Source organism: Camarhynchus parvulus, chromosome 11 (genome assembly GCF_901933205.1).
Source record: "Camarhynchus parvulus chromosome 11, STF_HiC, whole genome shotgun sequence".
NCBI lineage: Eukaryota > Metazoa > Chordata > Aves > Passeriformes > Thraupidae > Camarhynchus > Camarhynchus parvulus.
The window spans coordinates 7,009,936-7,037,289 of record NC_044581.1 but is presented as its reverse complement, the minus strand read 5'-3'; the positions used below and the strand labels follow the sequence as shown (position 1 = coordinate 7,037,289).

Below are 27,354 nucleotides of genomic sequence, written 5' to 3'. Positions count from 1 at the left end.
CCTGGGACAAGGCACAGCCAGTTAGGCAGAGCAGCTCACAGGGTGGTTTAGCATTCCCTGTCACACCCATCCGGTGTGGGAACATTTGGGAACATGGCCTGGCCACCACAGCTGCTGGAATCTGCTTCCAGTGATGGACATGGGTCCTTACTGGTCCAAACTGGAGTCAGGGCCTAGATAACCAACAGGAGCCTAGATGGAGATGGGGAACGTGTGGATTTACACACACACACACACACACACACACACACACACACTGCTGTTTCCATTCCCAGGGCAGCCCTGGTTTTGGTGGTCCCCATCCTGTGTGGCCACCTCCTACTACCTTGGGTGATGCATCCCATGCCCAGCAGCGAAATTTTGGCAACATTTGGCTGCGTTGCAGGGCCAGAAATCACAATTATTTCCCATGACATCCCCTGTTACCATCCCCTCCAGGCAGCTATGCTGACACTCAACTTGCCCTGCCCCAGGGCACTGGGACCAAAGAAACACCCTTACAGCGACACCAACACTCTTTAAAGGTTTTTATTTCTGCTTTAAAATCAAAATTAGTCATTCTCTGTAATTACATTATATATAGATTTATAGAGACAATATAGAAAAGAATTTTTTGCTTTTGTTTTTCTGCAAAAATCTGTAAATAAAAAATAAAATAAAACAAAACAAACAAAAAAAAAAGGTGGCAGCTTCTGTCCATCCGTCTGTCCATCCCTCTATCGTTCCTCCTGCCCCTGCCCTCCACAGCACTTTCCAACAGGCCAGGAAAGGCTCTGGGCTGAGGCCACATCTCACTACACTCCTACAGCCACAAGCCAGGGAGGGACAGGAGCACGTGGAGCTGGAAAGAAGAAACGCCAGCAGAATATATTAATATCTTATATTTCATTTTATTTAAGTCCTGGGGACTCCAGGTGGCAGAGGGCAGCAGTCCCCATGGCCCTGGCAGCTCCTGGAAAGAAACAGCAAGGTTTCCAAAGTGCAGGTCCTTCTGGGACAGGGCGCGTGCCCTCGAGCAAGAGGAAGGCAAGAGGAGGCAGAGCAATCCGGTACCTCTCCCGCCATCCCAGTCCTGGCAGCTGTAGCGGACGAGGGGGGCAGGAAGGGTGGACTCCCTGGGTACTTTAAATAGCGATCAGAGGGTGGGATGTGTAGCGAGCCCCCTGCCCAGTGGTGTGGAGGTGGCACCTGTGGGGCCGGTGGCCGGGGACAGGGAAGCGGTGCTCCGTAAGGCAGTGTGCGGCCATGGCGAGCTGCCGGCAGGCGGGCGGGGTAATACTGTGGTGTGCTGCCGGGAGCGGAGCTGCCGGGTCCCCAGTCCGTGCAAGCCCGGGTGGCCCAGCAGTGCCTTTGCCCTCAGGGGTGGCAGGCGGGTGTGCGTGGGTCTCAGAAAGCTGTACTGGCCATGCTGGCTGGTGCAAAGATCCGCGGGAGGCTATCCAGGGTCTCCTCCAGTCGCCGGTGAGCTGATTTACCGTCTTCCCCTGCAAGTACATGCCATGGTCAGTGATAAAAACTGCAGAAGTTCTGTCCCCTTCCAATCCTTGGCCACCTACCCTGGTCTTTCCAGGGAAACATGCCTAAAATCTGGTAGAGCTGAGCCTGCGTGCTATGGCCACAGCATGGAAATCTCTCTCGTTCTCTCTAGCACACCCCTGGGCAGGTCCCAGCTGGGATCTGGATCAAAAAGTCCCCGGAGCTCCCGATTCAGAAGTTGCAAATCCCGTTCTCAGCTGCCCATGCAGGACAGGGTTAACCTGGGTTTCAGCTGCAGGACAGTTGGCTTGTGGAGACCCTCACTTGGGGCCAAGGTACCAGTGCTCAGGGCTGTGCCACCTCTGGTGGCTCCAACAGCTGTGCACATCTGCATGCACTGGCATGGGGGTCACAAGGGCTCCCCAAGAACCCCCAGGCACACACAGGGATGCACACATCCATGCTACAGGCTCACTCTGAGCTCTGCCTGCAAATCTGCCTGCAGCAGCCATCCCCAGCAAGAGATGGTGACATGGACAATCTGCTGGGACATAGGACACAAGGCATCTACATGTGTCAGGGTGCCAGTGGGATGTGCACTATCAACAACCAAGACACACAGACTCCAAAACGTGACACAGCTGACAGGCTCTAAGACAGAGACATTCGTGAGCAAAGCAGCCGGAGCAGGGACAAGGGATACGAGGACAGCTCACGTGTCCCAACCTGTGCAGCAGCTGCCACGATCTGGAGGCCTAGAAACACACTCAGATGGTTCTCTCAGGGCCATCTAGCAAATAATAAATAACAACCAGGCTTAGTGCTGTGGCTGCAGGATGCCTGGCCCTTGCTGCCAGCTTGTTCTTGCCTGGCAGAGCTTGGGGCATAATGAACCAGAGTGCGTGGGGTAGCCATGGAGCCCCATCTCCTGTGGGCACTGCTGGCACCAGGAGATGCCACTTGGGATGCTGTGGGTGGGGAGCAAGCAGAGAAGCAGCAAGACACTCACCACACAGCATCAGGCTCTGCTTGGCTGCCTCCCGCACAGGCTCTTTGTCGGTTTGGCACAGGTAAACGAGCTGCTCGATGCTCTCCTTGGCCTGCAGAAGAAGGGACAAGGAAATGAGTTTTGGCTGTCAAGGCTGGAGCAGGAACACAGCCAGATGGGGAGGGTAGCAGAGGGCGCTGCAGCCCCATGGTGCAGAAAAGCCCCTCATCCTCTTTCTTTTCCTCCTCATTGTGTTTCCTCTTCCCCTGGAACATGCAGCCCTGCTGCCTCCTCCTCATATCCCTCACCTTCAAGCAGCCCAGCGCCGCACACCCTGCCACACGTGTTTGCACCTCCTCATCCTCCAGCTGCTCCAGGAAACATACGAGGGCCTGGGGGAGATGGGGGAGTCAGTGCCGCCATCTGTAGCAGAGCAGGGGCAGCACCCCGGGGGCTGTGGCACCAGCCCACGTCATCCCTGGCTTGCCCAGCACGTACCCGTTGGCGGAAGCGGGGGTTTTCTGCCAGGCTGCGGAGCTGGGCTGACACGGCGCTCACCACTTTGCTGTTGCCCTCCACGAGGAGCAGGCTCAGCGCCTTCAGTCCCTCCTTCTTCAGGCGGCCCTCGGGCATGCGCTTCAGGGCACGCAGCACCACGTCCTGGTCGTCCGAGTTGAGGTTCTGTGCCAGCAGGGCTGCAGGAAGCCATCCAAGGTGTGGGGACTCACACAGCACTGCCCCCACACCCCTGCCACCCATCCTCGGGCACCTCAGATCCATACTGGGCAGAGTGGGCCCCACACAAGGTGCCAATGCATGGAATTGCTCCCCAAGACACTGGGGGACCTACAGCAAGGATATCAAAAGGCAGCATGGGACTGGGCTGCACTCTAGATCAGACTGACTTGCCCACCCCAAGGATGGCTGAGCCTCTTGGTGATGCCCCAGAATGGTCATGGCACTTCTGCAGGGTGATCAATCACTATGGTGATACTCTGGCACCCCATCCCAGGACCTAAGGAGGGTGGGAGGACACCCACCTTCCTCTGCCAGCTCCATCATGTAGGTGTCAAGCACCAGGGCACCAAGTGACTCAAAGTGGCTCCAGTACTGGAAGATGGTGACCTGCTCACTCTGGGCACTGCCGGGCCGCCGGGGCAGCCGCCGGTTCAGCATGTCCTCCACCAGTTTCACACACACTGTGGGAAAGAATCAGGATCACAATGTGCAGCAGCCATGGTCACTCCTCTGTGGAGCTCCTGGCACCCATATCCTCCCACTCATGGTCACTGAGTGAGGCTGGCAACTCCCCAAACACCCCTGGGCACCCACTCACCAATATCAGCCAAACCAGAGTGCTGCTCACTGATGGGAGCTGCATACTGGGCACTGAGCACCTGCAGGAACCGCTCCACAGGGCAGGTGTAGACATTGGGCACATCCACACAGAGGTCCCAAAGGGGCAGCACTCCCTCCTTCCGTGTTGAGAACTGCACCACTGTGGGGACAGGCACTGTCAGACCTCCCTGAGGCCATGGCAGCAGGCAGGTGACTCCTGCCCTCTGTCTGGCATGGTCCATCGCTGCCCAGCCATGCCAACAAGGGGACACAGACTTCACACAGCCTCCAGGATGGCACAGAGGGTCCCCTCAGCTGTGTTTTTTTACCATCAGCGGCCGAGGTGGCTGCTCCTGCGCGCTCCTCTGTCAGCTGGCACACGATCTCCAGCACCTGGGACTCCCGCAGCAGCCTGTCCAGGGCATACATCTCCTGGCACCGCAGGGGACCAAAGGTGCCCAGCTTCTGCAAGGCACAGCCAAACCGGGGACTTCAGGGACAGAGCTCTCACTGCCCACATCACAGCCTCCAGGCTGCAGCAAGACCCCCTTCAAGGGGATACATACAGCCTGCCCCAGGGTGTCCCCTGCTCCCTGGTCCTCACCAGCAGCAGGCGGTTGCAGTTGTTGAGGTGAAGCACCAGAGCCTTATCCAGGAACTCATTGCCGGTGCTCATGGGGTCAGTGCTGGCCTCAGAACCACTGCACATTCCGGTGTCATCTGCCCCCATCTCGCCAGCGCTGGGGGCTCTGGTGCTGCGCAGGGGTCTGCCAGCCCTCCTGCAAGCCAGGGACAGATCAAGGCAGTGGATCAGCACAGGACACCTGGACCTGGCCCTTCCCCACCCACAGGGCAGAGGACAAGTCCCAGGGGCCCAAGGACTGCCTCCAGCCCACATCTCATGGAGAGCTGCAGGGTGACATTATGCCACCAGAAGGAACCAGGTACAGGTTCTTAACCTAGATGCTGGTTCTTGACCTAGACCTTCCCTAAGCTGTGATGAACAGATCTAAATATGCTTGGGCACCCTTAAACATCCCCCATTCCAACTGCTCCAATGCCATCTCCTGCCCTGTGCCCCATGCCATAAGCCCCACTGTGCACCTCTCATCTTGGAGAGGCTCCTCCTCAGAGCCTTCTGAGTCCTCCATGTCAGAGGTGTTGAGGAAGCTGAAGCTCTCCAGTGCATGCTCCACTGTCAGGCTGATGCTGGAGGCCCGGCTGAGGAAGACACCTTGCTTCTGCTGTGGAGGAAGGCATGGTGGAGTTGGATCCTGGCTCACCAGCCAAGACAGCCCTGCCACCCGCATTACCGGGCTATGCCATCACGGATGGCTGCATCCCCACCACCCAGGGGCACTGCCAGCAGGGATGGTATTGTCTCCATTGCCTCTGAGCACTGCCACCATGGCTGGCCCTGTCCCCATCATCCCCAGGCACTGCCAGCCAGGATGACCCTGTCACCCTCACCCCATGACACCCCTGGGGGCCCCTCACCAGCAGCATCTCCTCCAGACGTTTGAGCTCCCGTTCGAGGGGCTGCAGCTCCGGGAACTGTCCCCGATAGTCATCCAGAGCTGAGCCCAGGAGGCCAATTGCCTCCTCCAGACCTGAATCCACCATCTTCCCCCGTGGCACCTCAGGGAGGCTGGTGGGCAGTGGTGGGGTTGGGATGGGCCTCTCTTCTGCAGAGGCTTGTGCCAGTGCTGTGGGGATCCCGGTGCCATAGTCACTCTGTGCTGGCGCCTGGCTCTGCACTGGCTCTGCACTGCCAGCCTCCTCCTCGCAGGAGGTGGCCCATGCCACGGAGGCACGAGGCTTGGCCTCAGTGGCCCTGTCCTGCCCTGCCACAGCAGCTGCCACTGCAGCACCAGGCAGAGGGTGTGCATCTTGCTTGCCCATCCCTGTGTCCTCTGTGCTGGGTGCAGGCTCCCAAGGGTTCTCCACAGTCTTGACCTCCATTGTGGCATCCACGCTGGCCTCGCTGATGTGGCTCAGAGTCCGGGAGTAGGGCACATGCCCGTTGGCCACCGTGTCCTTCTTACGGCTGCTCTGCTCCTCCATCTGGGTCCCGGCAGAGGGGACACTGCTGCCACTAGCCCCAAGCACGGCATCAGCCTCCTCTGGTTGCTGGGAGAAGGAGATCTCGATGGCAGGGGCAGAGGCCTGCACCTCAGGCTGCACGATGGGCTTGTGTGTGGCATGGCGGGCACTGCTGGACAGCTGGGGGCTGGAGGAGTCATCTGAGGACTCCGAGGAGATGGACCAGGCTGTGCCGTTCTCCAGCTCCTCTTGGCGCCGCAGCATATTCTGGAGAGGGGGAGAATGCTGTCAGCTGAGACCCTGCTCCTGCTGCCCCATGTCCTCCAGCCGTTTGCGTGTCAAGCAGGGGCAGGATTGATCAGAGCTGGAGGGCACTGAGGCTGCCATGGCTCTGCTGACACAGCAGGATGGTCAGCAAACACCTGGCAGCTTCCAGCTCTGGATCCCACACAATGCCAGCAGGCAATCCAGCTCCCCAAGAACAGCCCCATATGTCCTGGAGCCTTGGGGTGCCGGCATTCCCTCAGCACAGTGGGATGCAACACGTGGAGCCACGGACACCAACCACTGTGGCTGCAAGTACAACAACAGCTCCAGCACCAGCTGGTGGGGACACCACTGGCCACCACCAATTTTGTGGTTCACCATCACTGAACCGATGCCAAGCCAATTCCACATTAGTCACACCAGCACCATGACAGCATCACACCAGCACCACAGCAGCACCGTCACACCATTACCATTTCACCAGCACCATCACCAGTACCACACCAATGCCACCAGCACGGGGACACGGAGAAGCTGTCTACTCACTAGAGCCCAGCTCTTGCACAGGGGTGAACCCAGGCTCCCCTAGCTTGGGGACCAGCTCTGCAGGACCAGCCAGATCCAGCCTGGCAGAATCAGGGACAGTGAGTAGGAGGCAAGGACCGGCTACAGCTACAGTGGGACGGCCACAGCGCTGGGCTAAGCTACTGGCCTGCTCCAGCCCCGCACTTACGCGGCCCTGCTGCGGCCATCTCCCGAGCTCGGCCGAGGAGACATCGCCGCAGGAGCAGCTCTGAGACAGCTTCTCGAAGAGTGTCTCCCGAAAGATGTCCAGCAAGGACCAACCACGCTTGTCAGCTGCCCGCTCCGGGCTCTTGGGCAGAGAGAAGAGGAGCTGTGAACGTGGGAGGGAGGAGCAGGTGCCGGTACTGGGGAGTCCTGGTGGGATGGCTGGAGAGGAAGGAGCTGGCTACCCATCCCTGAGCTGTGCCACCCTCTCAGACGTTGCCTAGGCACATCCCTGTGTGGACCCCTCCACTGGCCATGTCTCCTGAGCAGCCCTGCCTGGTGCACACTTACATAGAATGCCTGTTCCCGCAGGGACGGCGTGTCAGGCGGACTCTGGTTGTAGGTGGAGAACCTCTTGTTCACTGTGGAAGCCTTGTTGACAGTGCTGGCTGCTGAGGGCTGGTCATCCTTGTCGAAGGGGCTGGGGAGGACAGCAGGGAGGTGAGGGGTATGTCTCAAGACACCAGGACCCCCTCCAGACCAGCTCTGGTTTTCTATAATTACAGCTTGGTTTTGGGATGGGAGACAGACTGGGGTGGGTTATCTCTTGCTGGGCATCCCCTGCACTGCCATCTGCCACCAACAATGCCTGCTGAGGTACTCACTTCCAGGTCACCTCCAGGCTGAGTTTGAGGGTGCCCAGGTCGTTGATATCCACAGCCACTACCTGGGGCAGAGCTGCAAAGAGGTCCTTGGTCTCACAGGACACATTGCCCACCACAACGTGGTTGGCCAGGCTCTTTAGCTCCGTCACCTGGAGAAGGAGGAGAGGAAGGAGAGGAGGAAATGAAACCATGGGCCAGTGAGGGTAATGTTTAGGTGAGGTGCTGGAAGCCCTGGGAAGTGGTAGAATCACCATCCCCGAAAATGTTCAAAAAATATGTGGATGTGGCACTTGGGGACACAGTTTAATGGTGGGATTGCCAGTTCTAGGTTAACAGTTGGACTTGATGATCACAGAGATCTTTTCTGACCTCAGTGACTCTATGATGCAGAGGGATAGCAGTCCCACCCCATCCCTGTCCTTTTATGCACTATACCTTGATGGAGAGGAACTCAGTGACGAGGGGCAAGAAAACCATTTCCTCGCTGTCCCACACCTGCTTGCTGTTCACCTCGATGCGCCCTCGCAGCTTCCACCGCTGCCGTCCATACTTCATGAAGATCTGGGGATGCAGAGGTATGGGTATGGGGGAGACATGACCCCAGGGTGCTCTCTGTATGTCCCTAGGCATGGCCATGGACTCATGCCACCCACCACCACCACCCTGCAACACGCCCTCCACGCCAGCACCCACCTACACCCCTCAGACACCCCAAGGACAACAGGGCAGAGGAAGAGCAGAACCCAACCCATATGGTCCCACCAACCTCATACTGGTCACCAGCACAAAGCCGGGCAAAGCCTGCCAATCCTGCAAGAGAAGGCAGAGGGGCGTCAGCAGGCAGCAGGCAGGCAGGCAGGCAGCAGGACAGGGATGGAGCAGGACATGGTACCTTTCATCCGGATGTGGAACTCGCCCAGCTGGCTCTCCAGCTCATTCTCCAACAAACACATGTTCTGGGAACAGACAGACAGATGGACAGGACCTATGAGCAGCCACCCATGGACTCAGCACCCTGTCAGCCCAGCCAGCCAGCTGCCTCACCTCTGTGTACTCCTTGTAACCCTTGCTGGCCTCGGCCAGGCTCTCGCGTGCCTCCCGGCTGCCTGGCGAGCCGGTGCTGTAAGCCTTGACCATGTTGTGGGCTCCATCACGGAGCCGCCGCTGGATGCAGTAAGCCTCATACAGCTCATCTATCTGCAAGGACAGGCCCGAGCTGCAGTGACAGGCACAGGGCTGGGGACAGCACGGCCACCCCAGCATTGCCCCAGCTCTCACCTTGCTGGCATGAAACTCCAGGCGACGCAGGAAGCGCTCAATTGACTTCACTTGCTGGAAAAGCAGAGGAAATGGTGTGAGCAGCAGTGCAGCCTCTCCGTGGATGAGCCACAGGTCACAATGTGGCCTCTGCAAGCCCTGCACTGAGGCTGGGGTCCTGCCCGGGAGCTGCAGGGTGGCAGCCAGTGGGAAGCACCCATGTGCTGCAGCCTCCTCCAGACCCATGCACCAGAAGGTCCTCCAGGAGCCAAGCCAGGCTCCAGGCTGCTTTTTTCCCAGCCTGTGAGCTAACCCGTGCCCTGCACTCACTAAAAAACACTTCAGTTTGCCTGAAAGGAGTTACAAGATCATCTCTGCTTCATCCCCTGCCCACCTGGGCCACCCTGCTGGCAGAGCCCCAGACCCTCTCCTTCCCAGGGGACAAGGCAGCAGGGCAGTGCTAGCAGAGCGGGGCTGGCAGTAGCACATCCCAGGCACAAGGAAGGGGAATACAAGGGGGATGAGACACTGATCCCGCTTACCTTATCCAGATCGGAGAGAAAGCCCTGGAGGAAAGATGAGAGGGATAAGATGTAGCACAAAGCCAGCTCTGCCCACCCAAAGAAGACCCAGCACATGGCACCCACCACCCATAGCACGGCAGTGGGACATGCAGCACCCAGCCAGGGCTGGAGAGTGCATGACAGAGGGATGGGAGCCCCACCCAGCACCAGAGCCTGGGCTGGCCCCTACAGCCCCACAGAAACGGGCTCTGCCCCAGGCACAGATGGACCACGAGTTGTCCCAGCTGTGCCCACAAGCCTGGCTGTTTACCCAAAGCACCACTGCCCAAAAGGCTCTTCCCAAGCAGCACTCACCAGGCGTGAATTCCTCTTGGACTCACGGATCTGTGTGCTGAGCTTCTCCAGTTCCAGCTGGTGCACCTCCAGGTAGGCTCTGGGGGCAACCACACCATGGGGGTCAGGTTGGGATGCTGTGTCCAGAGCTCCTGCTCCCCACAGCCCACACCAACCCAGCACACGTGGCAGCACATCCCCACTCCCTGTTCCAGCACACAGGTGTGGCAACCCATATATGCCTCTACATGGGATGTGGGACCCCACACAATCTGGGACACCAAGGCAACATGCCCAAGAGACCTGGCATGTCCCTGCCTGGTGGGAGCAGAGAGCTGCCAACCCCAAGCCATGTCACAAGCTGTCTCCATGCCCCTCAGGAGCTCTCAGCCTCCACCCACCCAGCACTTACGTCAGGCCCTTCTTGAGAGCTTCGTACACCTCGTCCAGGCGGTTGGGCTGAGGCACCTTGGGTGGTGGGGATTTGTGGGACATTGAGAACATCCTACTGACCCTGGAGCCAGTCTTGCGGGAGACAGTGGGGGTGAAAGGTGAGAGATTCCTGGGGAGAGAGGCTGGGATCAGCACACAGCACCAGGGTCCTTCTGGGTGCTCCAGCCAGCCAGGCACCTGTCTCTAGAAAAGGGCAATCTCTGGCATGGAGGCCAGGTCCACTGGGCCAGGTCCACCAGGTCCCTGGTGCCAGCTGGGGGGAGACAAGGCAAAGGAAGATGGCACCACCTGGAATCAAACTGAATTCCTGGAGGGTCCGTGGGGACATCTACAGCCCTGGATCCCCTCTAAAGGGGCATGCTTGGCTCCATCCCAGTACCCAGGTTGCCAGGGGCATAGCAGTGCTCTCTCTGGGAGGGTGAAATATGCCACCCTGTGCTTCCAGGGTAAGGCAAGGATCCCAGTCCAGCATGGGAGCATCCTGGGGACCAGCAGCCCTGTCACCTCATCACCCAGCACAGCCACAGGGGGCAGGGACATGCTCACTGATGCTGTGCCTCTCCAGATGTCACCAAACCTGCTGGATGGAGCTGCCTCCCCCAGCCGACCCGCGGGATGCCGACCCAGCACTGGGACTGCACACCACCCTTCCTGCCTTGTGCAATGGAGTCACTCCCCAGCCCAGCAATGCATCACTCAGACCGGCTCTTCCCTTCCTCCTTCCCAAGCATCGTCGCGCCACCAGTGCCCAGGAGACTCCATGGGCTCCTCATTTCCCAGCCTGTACCTCCCATCCTGTGCTGCTCTTCACAGAAGTGACCAAAACACTTCCCTGAATCATGGGTGGGGAAATTAATGTCTTGGCTTCTTCCCAAGAGATGGGTAAGCACCTAATTTCCACCGTTCCTTCTCCTTCCCATCCTCCAAGGTCCCTGGAGGCATCTACCACAAGCATCTCCCCAGCAACCATTTGGTCGCAGGTATCTAAAAGTCCTCACTCTTCTCTAAGAGGCCCCCTCTAGCACCCACAAATCACCAGCGATGTGCTGGTGACCTGGAAAGTGTCACTTGGCCCAGAGGCTGCACAGGACTTGGGGACAGAGTTGAGCAGGGCAGGAGGTCAGAGCACAGGGAGGCTCTGCCTGCTACCCAAGAACTACCTGCAACACGGTAGCCAGGAGTTAGGGATGGTGCAGAGAGGGCTGGTGGGGAAGTGCAGCAGGTGGGGATGCTCAGCAGATAGGAGGAGGAAGGGTATGAAGGGACCATAACATCACCAGTGGATGGAGAGGATGGAGCAGGAAACAGCTGCTCCTCACACTGCAGCTGGAGGGCAGCTGGTAAAACCTTTCAACAATGGGTTTGAGGTGACCCTGAGGAAACCCTGATTCACACCAGCTCTCAACCCCGAAACTGGCTGCCGCAGGATGTCAAGGCCATCAAGACACTTCAAAGCCACCCCAGCTCTACCGCACCCATTAAACATTATGAGGTGGTCACAGGGAAGGTCTTAGGAGGTGGTTGAAGAATGAGGAGAGCTACACCTGCCCTCTCTCTCATGCTCTCGTGGCAGCAGCCACAGGGCTGCAGGGTCCTCACCCCAGCTGGAGCACGGCCAGGCAGAAGGTTGGGATGATGGGCTCTGTCTCCTACATGGCCTCAGTGTTTCCTGCACCCCCCTGTGCAACAGCCCCTGGCTACCAAAAAGATCCCTGAGGGAGATGCTGGGACAGCTGGATGGAAAAGAGCCTCAGGACGCACAGCAGGTCCCACCACAGAGCCCCATTGCCCGTGGCAGGCAGCATGAGCAGCCATCTCCTACCTGAAGGGCCGGTCGGCCGATGAGTTCACTCCGGCGAAGGACTGGCTCCTATTGATCTTGGTGACGAGGACTCGGCGCTGCGGGCGCACAGACAGTGACATCGTTGAGTGTGACCTGGAGGGCCGCCCTGGGGACAATGACACATCAGGGTCACCAGCAGCAGGGTGAGGATACACATGCAAGTGGGACTGCCACCAGCACTGAGAACAGCACCCACAGACCATGGGTTGGGAGACTTGCCCCTCTCTCAGTCCAAGAACACTCCTGGTGGCACTGGGACATAGATCCCATGCTGTCCCCAGAGATACTGCCCTTGGTGAAGTGGGGCTCTGGGCACTGGGAGCTCTCAGTGGGTGCACCCAGACAGACGTGTCCCAGGTTGGCCCTATGGGAGTTACAGAAAGGGGCTGATGCCTGGTGCCTACCATGGCCTTTCCCACAGCAAACTCTACACAGTGCCCAAGCCCAGACACCTCCTCCTGAACCCCACCTTCTCCTATGTCCGTTGTCACCTGTGCCACCCTGCTGCAGGGGCAGGAAAAGCACAGGGCTGGACTCGGCTGTCCAGCCCTTTGCTGACTCCTCACTTGCTTCCGCTCACTCCAGCAACCAGAAGGGAAACCCAAGGACAACAAAGCACTTTGGGAAGTTCCCAGCTTTGCCAGGAGCTCTGCGTGGGGGAAGAAAAGGCCAAGCCATCCCCTGCCAGACCCTGGAAAGTCTGTGCAGGCCACACGTGTCCAGCCCCAAGGCTGCTGCACCCTGTCCTCTGCTCGTGGCAGTGACAGTGTCAGGAACCTTGAAACCACTGCCATGAACTGCCTGTCCCCACCAGAGCCAGTGCAGTTGATGCCAGTCAGGGATAGAGCAGTTTTCTGAGTCTCAGGGCTGGCACCTGGCTGCCACTCTGCATCACAGGAACCATCCCTGTAGCCCTGGCCAGGGCTGGGCCTTGGGGAGGGCAGCCCAAAGGACAAGGCAAGAGCAGGGGAGAACAGGGCTCCTGGCCCTGCCACCCCCAGCAGTGCCAGCTGTGCACAGGAAGGAGCCCAGCCCACAGGGCAGCCATGGAGGAGCAGGATGCAGGATGCTCCACTTCATTCTGGCCACCACGGATGGCAGGTCAGTCCCTCTGCTCCAGCCAGCCCTGAGCAGAGCTGTGGCATTGCTGGGGATGAGCCCACACGGTGCCCAGCAGCCACACACCACGAGGACAGCCAGGCAGGACCCCAGGGATGCACAGCTTCCCTGGCTGACGGACTGAGCCAGAGCCACCTCCCTCCATCCTAAGGAGCTCACTTTGCCTCTCCTCCTGTCTCCAGCATGGCTGACAGTGAACAGCCCAGCGACACAGGCACTGCTGGGGCTTCCACCCCCACCCCATCCCATGCCCATCCCATCCCCACTCCTTCCCCACGGCCAGGAGCCCAGCTCAGCCTGGTCCCACACGGCTCACACTCACTCAGCCACAGGCAGGCATCCCCCCAGCACTGTGTCCCTCGCCACCCCGCACGCCAGGCTGGGGCCAGGGATTTGCAGCACCCAGGATGTGCCGGAGCCATTTGCAGTCAAAGCTAACCACCACCACCACTCACCTCTATCCCAGTGGAGCCAGGAGGCAGCAGGTCCATCTGGTTCCCCCTTGGGACTCGTGTCCCAGCCCACACCACGGAGCCACTCGGCGGGTCCCACGGACACAGCGTTATCTGGGTGCCAGTCCCTCCATTTTCCAGGACAACACTGTCCCAATTAAGCTCATTACCAAGAGCTGTAATCCCTGGCAGCCCGGCTGACCTGCAGGCCTGGGCAGATTACCCTCTGCAGGGCTCTTTAATCTGCTCCCCACTGAGCGAGGAGGGCCTGTGGCACCCGTGCTGCAGTGGCTCAGCCATAGGGAGAGCACCCACCACCCACAAGACAAGGCTCTCATGTGTGGGGCAGGTCACAGTTCAGGGTGAGGACAGTCCTGCCAACCCATCTTGCTCCAGCCCTCATTGCCACTTTGGAGCACAGAGGGACCTCTAAGGAGGGTTTCCCAGGGAGAAGCCCACACTGGGGAAGGATGCTGAGGTTGTCAGAGAGATAGATGCTGAGAGCATCAAGGGGAGGAGGATGCAGGAGGGGGAGAAGGATGCTGGGTGTGCTGGAGGGAACTGATGCCCCAGCACAACTCAGAGCAATCTGCAGCCACCTCCTCAGGCACCTCAGAGGCTCCAGCAGACACTTGTGCCGTGCTGGGTCCTGTTCCAAAGCACTGGAGGCTCTCTCACAGGCACAGGGAGCAGTGGCTGCTGACAGGACCACAGCCCTGTGCTCCAGCCCTGGACCCAGCTCTCCCCTAAACATCCACCATGATGCACCACAGCACCCTGCATCCCCAGACCTGGCACCCTGCAACCAAGATCCTGTGCCAGGACCCCAAGCCCCCTCAGGGGAGGGGGACACCATACCCCTGCTCAGCAGGAGTGATGCTGCAGGAGCCCCAAGGATGCTCCAGCCCAGCACCGGCAGCCAGCTGGGTGCCGAAGGGCAGCACTCCCTGCATGAGGCAGGGCAGGCAGAATGTGGGGTCTCTGTTCCTGGCACTCTTGGGCTTGGCTCACAGAGAAGGAAAAATCCCCAGCATAGTGCATTCCTGACATTACCGAGATAAGAGGTACCTGGTACCAGCAGCACAGCCAGCCCCGGCAGGGAGCAGAGCCTGGGGCACGCTTGGAAGGGACCACTGGGCACCGTATCTCGCCCAGGCTGGTGAGCCCTGTGCCAGGCTTACCATGAGGCTGGCACCATCAGAGCACCAGCACACTCATGTCCCTGCCATGGGCTAAAGCCCCAAGCACATCCTTTCTTGCTCCTGAGCAGAAAAGGTCCTGCCCCAAAGATTCAGTCCCAGCAAGCCCCACCGCCCCCTGCCCTTAGTTAGGGCTCAGTGCTAACAAACCTGCCTCCCGACCAAGGTTTTCACCTTTTCCGTGCCACAGACTGCCTCCAGATCTCCCAGCGCAGGAAATGCAATCCTGGGAGTGTGTCCCTCTGTCCGTCCTTGGCCAGCACTGCCCGTGGGCAGCGGCCAGAAGGGCAGCGAGCAGCTGAACAAGCAGCACAGCACGGGGTGCTGGAGCCCACCCCGGGGCTCTCCAGCCCGGCTGCCGGCTCCTCTCTCGACGCCCGGTGCTCTGGAGATGATTGGGATCCCAAGAATGCTGGTCTGAGCAGCGGAGGGGGCAGTCCGACCGGCTGGGTTGGTCCCAGCTGGTTTCTGTTTCCGACACTCAGACACCAGCCTCAGGTCGCTCCGGCGGGTTTATCAACACTGCCCTGGTCGGAGACGCCCCAAACTGGCTCCCCCTGTGTCCCCAGCCCTGCAGCCCTGGGAACTGGGGGTGCTCTGACCAGCACTTCCAGGGATGTCACTCACTGAAGGCCACCAATGCCCAGGGTGGCCAACCCAGCAGACTCCAACACCCCTCACCTCGGGGAAGACACCCAGGACCAAGGAGCACCACCGAGGGCACCCAAGGGAGGTGGGCTGTGGTCCCTGCACTGATGGCACTGCGGTGATCCCCAGGGCACAGCAGGGCACATTGTCCCTCAGTGGGAGAGGCCACGATGGGCCCAGGACCATCCAGCCTGCCCGTGGTGTCTGGGGCAAGTGGGGGGGTCCTGCCACACTTCACCCCAGCACCTCTGGGTGACACCTGGGCGCACGGTGGGGGTGACCTCGGGAGCCTGTGAACGCAGCCCGCTGGCTCGGCTCCCCCGGGAGCAGCGCTGCGTCCGTGTTTGCACAGCTGCGGCCCCGCTGCCCCAACCCAGGCACGTACCCCGGCCCCCGCCGGCCCCTTCCGGCCCCGGGACGGCCCTTGGCCGGCTCCCAGCGTGGGCTGGAGCAGCTCTTCCCTCCCATCACGCCTCATGTCCCCTCAGCACAGAGGATGGGAGCATCCGGGACCGAAGCCATCATGCCTTGGTCACAAGGAGCCTGAGAGCCGCCTCTTCCCTGACCTCTCCACGCTCTGCCTCTCTTCCAGGAAGGCAGGGCACCCCCGGTTCCTTCTCGTGCTGGGCAAGGAGAGGGACTGGGGGCTTTCGGGAGTCAGATGAGTCAGTGAATGGCATCCGGGCTCCCGTGACTCACCCAGGGAGAAAGTCTCAGCCATAAGGTCACAGCCCCACAGCCCCCATGGGAACAGGGAATGGCGGTTTGGTTGTTTGGGTGCTGGCTGCTCTCGGCAGTTTGGGGTGGATGGGTGCTGGGTGCTCTCAGCCCCATGGCAGTAGGGACATGGTGCTCATATCCGCCCCTGCGGCCAGGGGAGGCTGCCGGCTCCTTGGGCCAAGTGGGAGGGCAGCAGGAAAGGGAAGGAGCTGCGAATGGGAAGAATTGGAGGAAGTGCTTATTTACCCCGCGGAGTATCCCTGAGGAAGGGCAGGGCACGGCACAGGCGGACACTCACAGCCAGTTCCTCGGGGGGGCTCACAGCCCCCGACCCTGCCACTCATCCCACGGGCTCCCTGTCTCCAGCCAGGAGGAGATGCAAACCCAAACTGTAACGCAGGGAAGTGGCCACCACTGGGGCAGGGGGTTTCCCAAGGGCTGGCAAAGCTCAAACCCAGTGTGCTCTCTAGGATGGTTCCTGGGAACCAGCCCAGGACTACAGCAGTCCTGGTGAAGTGAGTCCCCCACCACCAAAGGCACAAACCAAGCACCCACCCAGTCAGGATCCCCACAAACACCGCTCATCTCTGTACCCCATGAGACAGGGCTGCATCCTGGCCACGGGCACCAGACTCTGCTCCTGAGTGGGCTGTGATCCCTCTCAGAAGTGCTGGGAACCTCTGGAAGGATCCTCCTGGGACTGGCATAACCTTGTGGAGGTCCCATATGCCACCTTCCCCCTGACATCCTTATCTCCAGAGTGCTCTGCTGGGTACCAGTAGCTGCCCCCACAAATCCTGCCCAGACAACTTGGTCCGCATGCATAAAAGCAACCCCAAGGCCCTCTGTTCTGCCCAGGTCACCTGGGGCCACCATGCCAGGGAGACATAGAGATGGGCTCTGTTTGTCCTCGTCAGACACAGGGGCATGAATGGGGAAAAAACAGTTTGCCGAGGAAAACTGTGCTGCCATGTCATCGGGCACTGCCCTGGCATCAGGGGTACCTCACCCTAGAGTACCTGGCAGCTGTGGCCCCTCTCCTGCCTTGAGACACGGCGGATCTCAGTGGAGGCAACAGCAAGATCAGGCAGCCAGGGGGTTCTATCCTGCAGGGAGACCCTGTCCTGACACCCCGTCAGCACAACCCGCGGTGACAACTGCGTCCCTTGCAGGTGGCGGGTGTGTATGTCCTTGGTGTCCCTGTCAGGGAGAGCTTTCCCCTCAAGAAATCTCCTCGCCCCAAAAAACCCCGCCTGAGCCCAGCCACGTCACCCCGGGAGCCTCGAGCAGCTGGGGGTCCCCAAATTGTCGCCATTCGCTGGGGAGCCCCGGCGCTGCCGGTGCTCGGTACCTTTCGGTTTGCCATTCATGGCGTGCTGCGGCAGCACATCCCCCTCGGGCTGGGCTCAGCGTCCCGGGCGGTTGTTGTTCTCTCATGCCGTCTGTCCGCCCGAGTGCGGGGGCCGTGGCCGGAGGGCCCCCCCGGGCAGCAGTCTCCTCCCCCGCTTCCCCTGCCCGCGGGCTGACATCACTGCCCAGCGCCGCAGCCCCGGCGTGACTCAAGGGGACGGAGGATGGGAGGACACGGGGAGGATGCCTGACCCCCCTGGAGGGAAGGGGCCCCACCAGCACCGGCTACACCCGGAGCACAGCACACTTCGGTCCCTATGCTTCCCTCCCCACCGCCCCCCTAGGGAAACTGAGGCGCGGGTGGAAGGGAGGGGAACACACTGCAAACCCCCCCTCCAGCCCCTCTCTGATCGCTTCCCTTGGAGACCCCCGCTCCCGCCGGCACCCAGGGCCAGCACACCCCGCGCTGCGGAATGCCCCGCCGGCCCTGAGCTGCACCCGAGGCTGGGCGGGAGATGCACAGCCCCTGGCCCCCGTCCCTGCCGGCTCCACTGCGGGCAGGCACAAAGCCGTGGGCAGCTGATGCTCACACCACTGCCGCTTGCTTCTGCATTGCTAGGGTTTAAATATAAGTATATATAAATATAATAAATATATATAGTTATATTTATGTATATATAAAACCACCGTGGCTTTGCTGTAGGCTTCCCACAGCATGCAATCCCGTGGTATGCCTGTGGGCATCCTCCAAGACCCAGGAGCTACTGGGAAAAGGGTTTCCTTGCTTAAAAGTCCCTACTTTGTATCCTGAGTATCCAAAGCCTTGGAAGAGCTCACTTCAGCCAGGTGAAGCCCTCGAAGGGCTCTCCAAAGACGCTGGGGTGCAATTCCCATGTGGGAATGTCTGTCCTGCTTTTCATGGGGGTCCAGCTCCCACAGCAGAGTGTGGCAGAACCACCTGCCCTCCATGCCAATCCCAGCAGCCAGCAGCACCTCTCAGGCCCACAACTCCCTGTTTAGTGCCCTGAACAACCAGGAGACTCTGTGATACAGACGTCACCAGGCTTCAGCCCTGATCCTGGGAATACCCAAGACTGCAACCCCCCTCCAGGTTGGACAAAGGCTGGAGCAGCCAGCTCTGTCCAGGCTGGGATCAGCTGCCCCTCACCACGTCACTGGAGCAGGAAGAAACACCTCCCTCCCAGGCTCCTTTCCTGTTTGCTGCTGATTTTAGAGCAAGGTCAGGACAGGTTTAGGAGGAAAAGCACTGGGACAGAGTCTTGGGGGTCCTTGCAGATATGAGGTCCTCCCACAAAGTTAACCTCTCCCTCAGAGAGTGAGCCTCTTGTGGGATTTCTTCCCCAGCCCAAAGCAGGTCCCGTAGGGGACAAGAAGCATCAGGGGCTCCCATGTATGGTGGCATGGCACCCACATGTGGCTCTGGAGCCAGCCACAGTCAGGCCTGCAGAGCTGAGGCTGCAGCAGTGTCACCAGAGAGTGCTGTGACCCAGGCCACCCTCAGGTCCCAGTGCCCAGGTGAGTGCCCAGGTGGGTGCACAGCATCAGCCACATTGGGAGGGCAGCTGGAGCTGGTGAGGCTGGAGCTGGTGAGGCTGGGCTGGCTCTGAGAAGCATCCAAAGAAAAACCATCCCAGGTGCCCACCAGCCTCCATGCCAGTGCCAGTGCCATGGGGAGCCAGCAGCCCATCACACTGCAAAGCCCATCTCCACCCCAGCCTTCCAGAAGCTGCACGAAGACCACGTCTCCTACCTCTCCCGAACACGATGCATCCCCCCGGCTCTCCCCGCCGACGGGCAGAGTCCCATCCTGACGGCTGCCCTGGGCAGTGGCCACCAGCGTGCTTTTCACCCCGTGCTGATTCCCCAGGGAATGGCATCACTGCCGGCGCCGCCCCGGCCTCGACCATCCTTGTGCAAAGCCTGCCCCGGCTGGCAGCCGAGCGGAGCCCGCGGCCAGCACACGGCCAGGCAGCGCGCCCGCAGCGCCGGCCATGCCAGCTTGTTTGTTCTCATTAAAGGTTAATGAGAAAGCCACGCTGAAGCTGCCCCAGCTGCGGGAGGGGTTTTCCCCGGTGTCACACAGAGTGAGGGACTTCCAGGCTTCCCTCGCAGAGAGGTGACAGCCAGGCTGTGCTGCTTCTGGGGACTCTGCCTCTCTCTGTAGCCTGCAGTCCCAGGGGGATCTGTGTGGCAGCTGACACATGGGTGAGGTGCCTGGCATGGCACCATCCCGGGCTTCACCCTTGGGGAGACCACCAGGAGCAGGCAGGAGACAGGGTCAGGCATTCCAAAAGTGGCAGAGGGTACTGGAGAAGGATACATGCCATCAGCCATGCCCTCTGAGCACCTCACAGCACCCTGCAAGGCACTTGGCGGGGCTTGACAGCTCAGGACACTTTGCCAAGGGAGAGCAGAGGAAGGGCACAAGCCACGCCAGCAGTGCCAGGGTGGTAATTGAGTTAAATGAGTCCCTGTTCCTGGCTGGGCTGGGAATAGGGAGTGGGTGCAAGGGAGACGACATCTCCATGTGACTCTTCAACTCAGGAGGTTTCCCTGCATATTCACTACTCTGGCTCAGCTCAACCTGCCAGGGTGGCTGCCTCAATCCCTCCTCTGCAGCAAGGATGTTGTGGGTGTAATGCCTCAGGTGCTCCCTTTTTGGCAGTGTCCCTTTATGCCTTCCTCATACCAGGCCTGGGGAGCCGCCCTGGGCATCCCCACCCCAACCACAACAGCTGAACATGCAAACACTCCCTGGGCAGCCATGCTTGGACACACACATGCAGCCACAGCCAGTTTGTGCATAGGCAGAAAAATCCAGCAGGTTATTCCCACTTCCCTGCCCTGCATGGGATAGAAGACCAGCTTCCCATAGATCCCACATCCTGCCAGCAGAGTCCTAGGGAAATTCTCCAGCTTCTCCCTGCTCCCAGGGACCAGGAGCACTGAATCTCCAGCACCTAACCCCTGGAGAAGCCACCAGCCCCAGTTCAACGCTGCCTTAGTGGCACCAGCACCAAAGGCCAAGGTGATGAAGAAGCTGTTTCAGGCTGTTTTGGGCAAGTACTCCAGAGACATCTTTGAGTGGCTGGCCCAAAAGGTTTCTGGAGATGGAATCAGCCTGGTGAGGGACCAAAAAGCTCTTGGCCATGGGGGAGTCCTGGGAAAAGGCAGGAGATGACAATTTTGGCAAGAAGACACACAGTCACAGCTTGAAGAAGCAGAGTAAGTGACCACGTGACCTGTCCTGGGCTGGGACAGCTGGTCATAGAGCTGCAGGTGGTCACCCCCACCACAGTGCTACAGCTGACTTCTTGGACTTTACTTTCTGCTAAAACTGGCAAAGCCAACTCCAAAAAATCTTGGGAGCCCAACACAGAGTTTTCTCCACAACTGGATGCCCTGGGGGCTGGGGAAGGACCAGCCCTCATGCCAAGCCAGGCTCTACCCCCAGCCAGGCTGGCCCTAAGCTGTGGCAGCATCCCTTCCTGGAGGGGCTGGGCACGGGGCGGTGGCAGACTCGAGCCCTCCCCCCTCGCTTCCTCGCATAGTCCCCACACGGCAGCAGAAATAGAAGCGATATAAATGGCAGCCCTATAAATAACCCCAAAGCACGCGGCGGGGAGCTCGTCCCAGCCCAGCACTGGCCTCAGCCCACGCAAAGCCAGGGCTTGGGCTGCCTTCACTGTGCCCAGGGGATCTCGAATGCCAGTTGCTCCCTGCCTGCCATGGGTTTCCCAGGGTCCTGTCCTTTAGGTCAGTGTCATGGCAGGAGCCTCAGCCACGGGCATGCTCTGGATCCCAGCCTGATGGCATTCCTGGGGGACACCCTACACCCATCCAGCTCCTCCCGTCCAATGCCCATCGCAGGCATCCTGCTGCAACCCAGCCAGCAGAGTCCTGGGCAAAGCAGCAGCTCTGACCAGGAGCGTCAGCAAGGCTTGGGAAGAGATATCCCTGTCCTCACCACTGTCCTCACTGCAGATCAACAGTTATTCCCTGGTTGCACTCCAACACCTCTCAGCTGTGCCCCCCGACATCCCCCATCCCTGCCATATCCATTGCTGCCCCCATTTCCATGCTCAACCCCATCATGACATGTCCTCCATGGAGACTCAGTCACCACCATGCCAGGGATACCACCACAGCTCCTCTCCACCCAGGGGACTGTGGCAAGGCACCGGGGACCCTCACGAGCCGAGAGGAGGCAACGCCACTGGTGACAAGCCGGTGACAAGCCCTGCACTGCCGGATTTTGCGCGGCGTCACAGCCTCCCGTCCCAGCCCTGCCCGGGGGACGCAGTGAGGCCATCAGCCAGGAGACGGGAGACATGGGGGTTATAGGATGCCCAGGACTTCCCAGTGCCCTCGGGAGTCTCCTCTGGGAATGCGGCAAGGGCAAAAGCCGCTGAGGCTGTTTGCATGCCCTGGGATGGCCGGAGGTGCGGCAGGGGAAGGGTTAATGGTGCGAGGCCTTCCCGAGCACTTCTTGGCAGGCTGGGAAGGGCTGGGAGACAGGAGGATCGGGCCAGCAACAAAGCGAGATCTGTCTCATTAATTCCCCCGAGCATTCCTCCCCCCGTCGGCCCGGAGGGGAGGCGGAGGCAGCACCCAGCTGACACGGTGCACCCAGGTCCCCGGGGAGCCCGGCGGGTCCCGCCCGGCGCGGGGCTGCCGTGGGGGGCGATGGCTGCAGCCTCTCCCGCGGGATCCAGGGCTCTGGCGCTCGGGCACGGCCCTATATGGGCACGGGCAGCTTCTCCTTCGCCCGCCGTACCCCTGCCCGTACCCCTGCCTGAAGTCCCGAGGGGTTCGGGGCAGGGCACGGTTCGTGCCACCAGCGTCATTCCAAACCCGGGAGCGAAAGAGCGGCTGGAGAAGCTGATCTATCCCAGACAGGGTCTGAGGGGCACCGGGTGACATTGGGGCTGCTCGCCCTGGTACCCCGCTTCCAGGTGGCTCCTTCTCCGGGCGGCTCCGGCCACGGTGCCGGCCGGAGCGCGGAGGATCGCTCCGGTCCGCAGTGGGGCGGAGGAGCGGAGCCCCGTGTCCGTGTCCGTGTCCGTGTCGCCGTCCCTGCCCTCCCGCCGAGCCCGGAGCCCCCAGCGCAGCGCGGGGCGCCCACCGGGGCTGGCGGCAGTGGGGACGCGGGCGGGCGGGCGGTGGCTTGCGGCGACGTGGCCCCCCAAGGGTGTAGCCCTGCCAGGGCCACAACCCCGCTCCCCCCGACCCTCCCGTGCCCGCGGGGTGCGGAGGTGCGGGTGGCACTCACATGTCCCAGGAGAGGCGGGGGGCGAGGCGCGGGGCGAAAGCGGGCCTGGCTCGGTGCATCCCCTTTGTTCCACTCCCATGGACGGGAGCAAGCGGGGAGTTCGTGCAGGCTCTTGGCAGCGCCCACCCCGGCTCTCTCCATGGAAACGCGGGAGCCATGTGATTTCGGCAGGAAACCACGGCCCAGCCAGCGCCAATGGCAGCTGCATGGACGGGAGCACCTCCCTCCCCGAGGCGACCGACACCGCTGCCGACACCGCCATCGCCACCACCGCCGCCACCAACACCGCCACGGCCGCCACGGCCTGCGGGGGTTCCAGACCCGCCGGCCCATCAACATTCCCGGGGATCCACTAACCCCACCGTGAGCCGGAGAGGGATCCCACCTCCCCCCGGGCGAGGGGAGTGGGGGCAGCCCGGCTTGCTGGGCCCCGGGCTGTTGGCCTTCCTGCCGCACACCGCGCCCACAGCCTCCCCTTGCCAGGGGAGCAATGGCTGGAGCAATACGTCCTCCCTCTCCGCCCCCATGTCCCCCCACAAGGGCCACCACAGCCTCGCGGGCTTCAGTGCTCTCTGACAGACCCCGGGCATGTTTCACATTCCAGCAGTGAAGCAACATGACCAAGGCTGTGCAGTCAGTCAGTCGGTGGCAGAGGGAACACCCAAACATCCTTACTCCCAGCTCTGTGACACCCAGCACCCCACCCTGCCTTCCCCCTCAGCTCCTGCATCCAACTGAGCCATGCTCGGACCTCTGCCAATCAGAAAGTGCACTCTGGAGGAGCAGAGCATGGGCACTGACCCACATTCCCCATCCCACCAGCTTCCAGCATCCTAAGGAAGCAGCAGAAGAGCACTCCCAGCTTCCCCAACTAAGGGACAGGCTGCAGCAGTCTAAATGCAGGCTGTCACCCGAGGGATGCCACAGTCGCACAGTGCTGCTTCCACAGCTGCCAGTCCACTTCCTAAACCCTGGCACCTCTGAGCATCCCTGAAGGTGGAGGGGTGAGGAAGCCACATGCCTGTTGGGGGACTGCACCCTGCTCCTCTCCTTTCTCCCAAGACCATCTTTCTCCTACCTGTCCTAGATCCTACTGAGTCGACCCAGTTTTAAGTAGAACTGAAGCCTTTGCAGCCCTGGTGAGACACCCTCCATGCAAGGACAAGGCTGAGCAGTGCTCTCACCAGCCCTGTGAGGCAAACACTAATTAGACCATCGTCAGGTCTTGGAGCCCAGTGGAGCAGGGCAATATCAGTGACAAGGAAATCATTGCACCACTCTCACTCTCCTGGGGCCACACCAAGGAGCAGAGCATTTGCTGCCAAGGTTGCTCGGTGAGAACCAGGGCGTCCCAGCTCCCAGCCCAGTTCTCCAGGCTGGCCTGGTTACACAGAAGGAGAAGTGATGCAAAGATGGGAGAAGGGACAGCAGGTCCTGAGGCCACCAGGGAAAAGCCAAGCCAAAAGGCCAACAGGGAGAGGCTGCCAGGGTGGATCCACCACGCCACATGGTTGATGAATCCCAGAATGGTTTGAGTTGGAAAGGACCTTAAAGACCACCTGGTTCCAACCCCCTGCCATGAGCAGGGACTCCTTTCACTAGATCCGGTTACTCCAAGCCTCATGTAACCTGGCCTTGAACACTTCCAGGAACAGGACAGCCACAGTTTCTCTGCACAACCTGTGCCAGGGCCTCCCCACCTTCACAGGGAAGAATTTCCTTCTAATATCCAATCTAATCCTGCCCTCTGTTACTTCAAAGCCATCCCCCCCTTGTCCTGGCACTTTGTGTTTTTGTCTACAGTCCCTCTTCAAGTCTTTTGCTGCCCTTTTAGGTACTGGAAGGGACTCCAACGTCTCCCTGGAGTCTTCTCACCTCCAGGCTGAACAGCCCCTACTCCCTGAGCCTGTCTCCACAGCAGAGATGCTCCAGACCTTTGAGCATCTTTGTGGCCTCCTCTGGACTTGCTCAAATAGGTCCACATCCTTCTTATTTTGAGGCCCCAGACTGGATGCAGTGCTGCAGGTAGGATCTCAGCAGAGCAGAGCAGAAGGGCAGAATCTCCTCTCTCAGCCAGTTGCCCACTCTGCTGAGGATGGACCCCAGATCTGTTCCAGGGTTTGACCACCTTCTCAGTAAAAACTTGGGGTGCCTGGAGGTAGACTGACCCACGCCACCACATTCCACTTACCTATGCACCACCATCCCAAGTTAAGCCCCATTCCTGGTTGCTGCTGGGGAGCAGCTGTATCCCTGCACACAGCAGGAGAGGGGACTGCACCCTCCCCTCAGCCCCACGCCTGCCTGCCCTGCCAGGCTGGGCTGGGGAGCCAAGCACTCCCTGTGCCAAGGTCAGAGCTGGCACACTGCACTGGCTGCTCTGGGAGCTTGCTCAGCACGGACCAGCTTGGCAAACAAAAACAAGGACAGGCTCCTGCCTGAGTGGCCTCCTGGCCTGCCTGCCCTCCAAAACTCCCTCCTGGCTTTATGGAGGTATGGTGCCTGCTGGCAGGAAGGAGTTAAACCTCCCAGCATGGATTTGGATACTCCTGGGTTAACCTTCCCAGCATGGATGCAGATAATCTTGGTTTAACCCTTTCTTTATGGATATGGATACTCCTGGGCTAATCTTGCCAGCATGGCTATGCATGGGTACTCCTGGTTTAATCCTTTCATTATGGATACAGATACTCCTGGGCTAACGCTCCCAGCATGGATATGGATACTCCTGGGCTCTTGTCACTGAAGGAGCCTTCCCAGCAGTCCAGTTGGGAAGCTGGGCATTGGTGCGGGACAGAGTCCCTGAGCCCAAGGGCACTTTGTCTGAGACCCTGCTGGCATTAATGAGCTCCTCCCAGCACAGGATCCAACCTTTACAGAGCCTGGTGACCCGAGACCACTCCAAGCACATTCCCCTGCTCCTGGCAGCTTCAGCACCAGCCCTGCCAGCTGCCTGCAACCACCCCGTGGTGCAGAGAAAGGCCTGAGCTGTCAGTGGAGCCCCGCACCGCGGGTCTCTGCCCAAATTGCTCTTCTCACTGCAGGCTGGGCCTGGAGCCATGTCTTCCTCTCCCCTCTCTCCAGAGGGCTGGAGGCCAGCCCTTGGCTCCAGGCTGGAGCTGCTGCATGCTCAGCATTCCTGCTCAGCACTGGAGCAAGGCACACACAGGCTGGGGCTCCAAGCCTTGCACTGGGACAGCCACGAATGCTGAGCACACTCAGAGCCCAGCCACCACCCCTGTGAGCAGCTGAGGTGCCCCCACAGAGCCTGCTGCCAACCCTGCCACCATCCCTGCCACCACCTTGGAGACGAGCATCCAGCATCCCAGCCCCAAGCTCCCCATCCCTCCAGCTGCGCATTTTTGGAAAACACAACCTGGTAAAAGCTAAGGGAGCCAGGGCGGTGCTGATGCAGCATGAGCAATGTGAGCTGCTGCTCCAGCTGACTCACCAGAGCCCTGGCCGTGCTCAGGAACTGGCCAGCAGCACAGAAAGGCTGTGCCAGCAGGTCCTCTGAGCTCTGCTGGAAAACCTTCCCTGACACACTCAGGGCCAGCTCACAGCAGCAGCAGGCTGGGCCACGGCCCTAACCCAGCCGGTCCTTTTCCATGGGGCAGAATTGCATGTCCCAGCATTTGTCTGCCCATGGGGCCAGGAAAAGGGAAGATAGGGTACCCCCAGTGTGGCCACAAACCCACTCAGTGTTGGCCAGCACTGGGTGCTGGTCAGCTCTCCCATACTCTGGCCAGCAATCTGGAATCCAGGTCAGGGCTTTGCAGCAAAGCCAGGGCATCCAGACTGTGACTTCATCAGGTTCAGCCCCAGCACAGGCCAGGAGGGTAAGGAGCTGCAGAACAGCACTGGTCCAGACTCTCTGGCCACCAACCAGCTGTCTCCCCTCCTAACTCCCTTCTTCACCCCGGGAAAGTTGCTGGCAGCATCTCCAACTGCTATCCCAGCTCAGCCTGGGGTGCTGAACATCCCCTGGGACTACTCCACCTCCTGCAAGCAGGCAGCCGTGCCCATCTCAGCACAGCAGGAACCAGCTCACACACACACCCACAGGATCACTCCAAAAGTATCCATGATTCACAAGATTCCTACAGTCCCTTGCTGTTGTCCAACACTGAGCAGGAAGGCTGAGCTTGTGGGCAAGCCCAAAACCAGCCCAGCCCAGCAGACGTAGCCAGTGGCAGGGCAACTGGCACAGCTGGGCAATGGCACAGCTGAGGTGTCTGCAGCCTTGAGGATTCAACATTGCACCACGTGAAGCAAAGTTTGGCCAATCCAGTTGGCTGAGGTAGGAACACATTGCCCCAAAGCTGGTGCTGTAAGGATGTGAGAGGAAAAGGCCATTCGGAGCACGAGGTGTTTTGGCAGGGCTGAGTCTGCAAATCTGGCAGAGCTGTATGCAAATGCATGTAAATATAGTCCACCCAAGCAGGGCAGGGGATCCCACACACCCTGATCTGCTCCACTGCTGAGGTGGGGTCCCTGTCCCCCCGTGAGCAGCACCTGCTACATCCAAGAGCAGAGTGAGCCCACCTGGGAACAGACCGGTTCTCGCTGGTCTCCCAGAGTGTGAAAGTGCTTCCTGCACTGCGGTGAGCAGCAGCCTCCAGCAAAGCTCCCTCCCCTCCAAAGAAAACAAGAGAAA

At 60.2% G+C, this 27,354-nt stretch overlaps 1 protein-coding gene across 3 annotated transcripts in view; it reads right to left on the bottom strand.

The window, feature by feature from the left end:
* Window positions 1–514: 514 nt before the first annotated feature.
* Window positions 515–27,354, bottom strand: part of RIPOR1 (RHO family interacting cell polarization regulator 1) — a 30,884-nt gene continuing 4,044 nt past the window's right edge. The window contains exons 1-22 of one of the 3 annotated variants that reach the window (XM_030956099.1): window positions 22,698–22,823; window positions 11,896–12,022; window positions 10,033–10,182; window positions 9,642–9,720; window positions 9,306–9,329; window positions 8,785–8,838; window positions 8,551–8,703; window positions 8,399–8,462; window positions 8,273–8,316; window positions 7,942–8,067; window positions 7,507–7,655; window positions 7,193–7,322; window positions 5,300–6,112; window positions 4,907–5,046; window positions 4,407–4,581; window positions 4,132–4,267; window positions 3,801–3,962; window positions 3,505–3,663; window positions 2,963–3,159; window positions 2,773–2,856; window positions 2,486–2,576; window positions 515–1,484 (exon numbers count right to left, since the gene is read on the bottom strand). In XM_030956099.1, the coding sequence (XP_030811959.1) occupies window positions 1,387–1,484; window positions 2,486–2,576; window positions 2,773–2,856; window positions 2,963–3,159; window positions 3,505–3,663; window positions 3,801–3,962; window positions 4,132–4,267; window positions 4,407–4,581; window positions 4,907–5,046; window positions 5,300–6,112; window positions 7,193–7,322; window positions 7,507–7,655; window positions 7,942–8,067; window positions 8,273–8,316; window positions 8,399–8,462; window positions 8,551–8,703; window positions 8,785–8,838; window positions 9,306–9,329; window positions 9,642–9,720; window positions 10,033–10,182; window positions 11,896–12,022; window positions 22,698–22,776 (3,234 nt within the window). In that variant the 5' untranslated portion in view covers window positions 22,777–22,823 and the 3' untranslated portion in view covers window positions 515–1,386. Of the gene's footprint in view, window positions 1,485–2,485; window positions 2,577–2,772; window positions 2,857–2,962; window positions 3,160–3,504; window positions 3,664–3,800; window positions 3,963–4,131; window positions 4,268–4,406; window positions 4,582–4,906; window positions 5,047–5,299; window positions 6,113–7,192; window positions 7,323–7,506; window positions 7,656–7,941; window positions 8,068–8,272; window positions 8,317–8,398; window positions 8,463–8,550; window positions 8,704–8,784; window positions 8,839–9,305; window positions 9,330–9,641; window positions 9,721–10,032; window positions 10,183–11,895; window positions 12,023–17,405; window positions 17,716–22,697; window positions 22,824–27,354 lie in introns of those variants that run through there. The other 2 variants (XM_030956100.1, XM_030956101.1) reach the window with 2 other exon arrangements.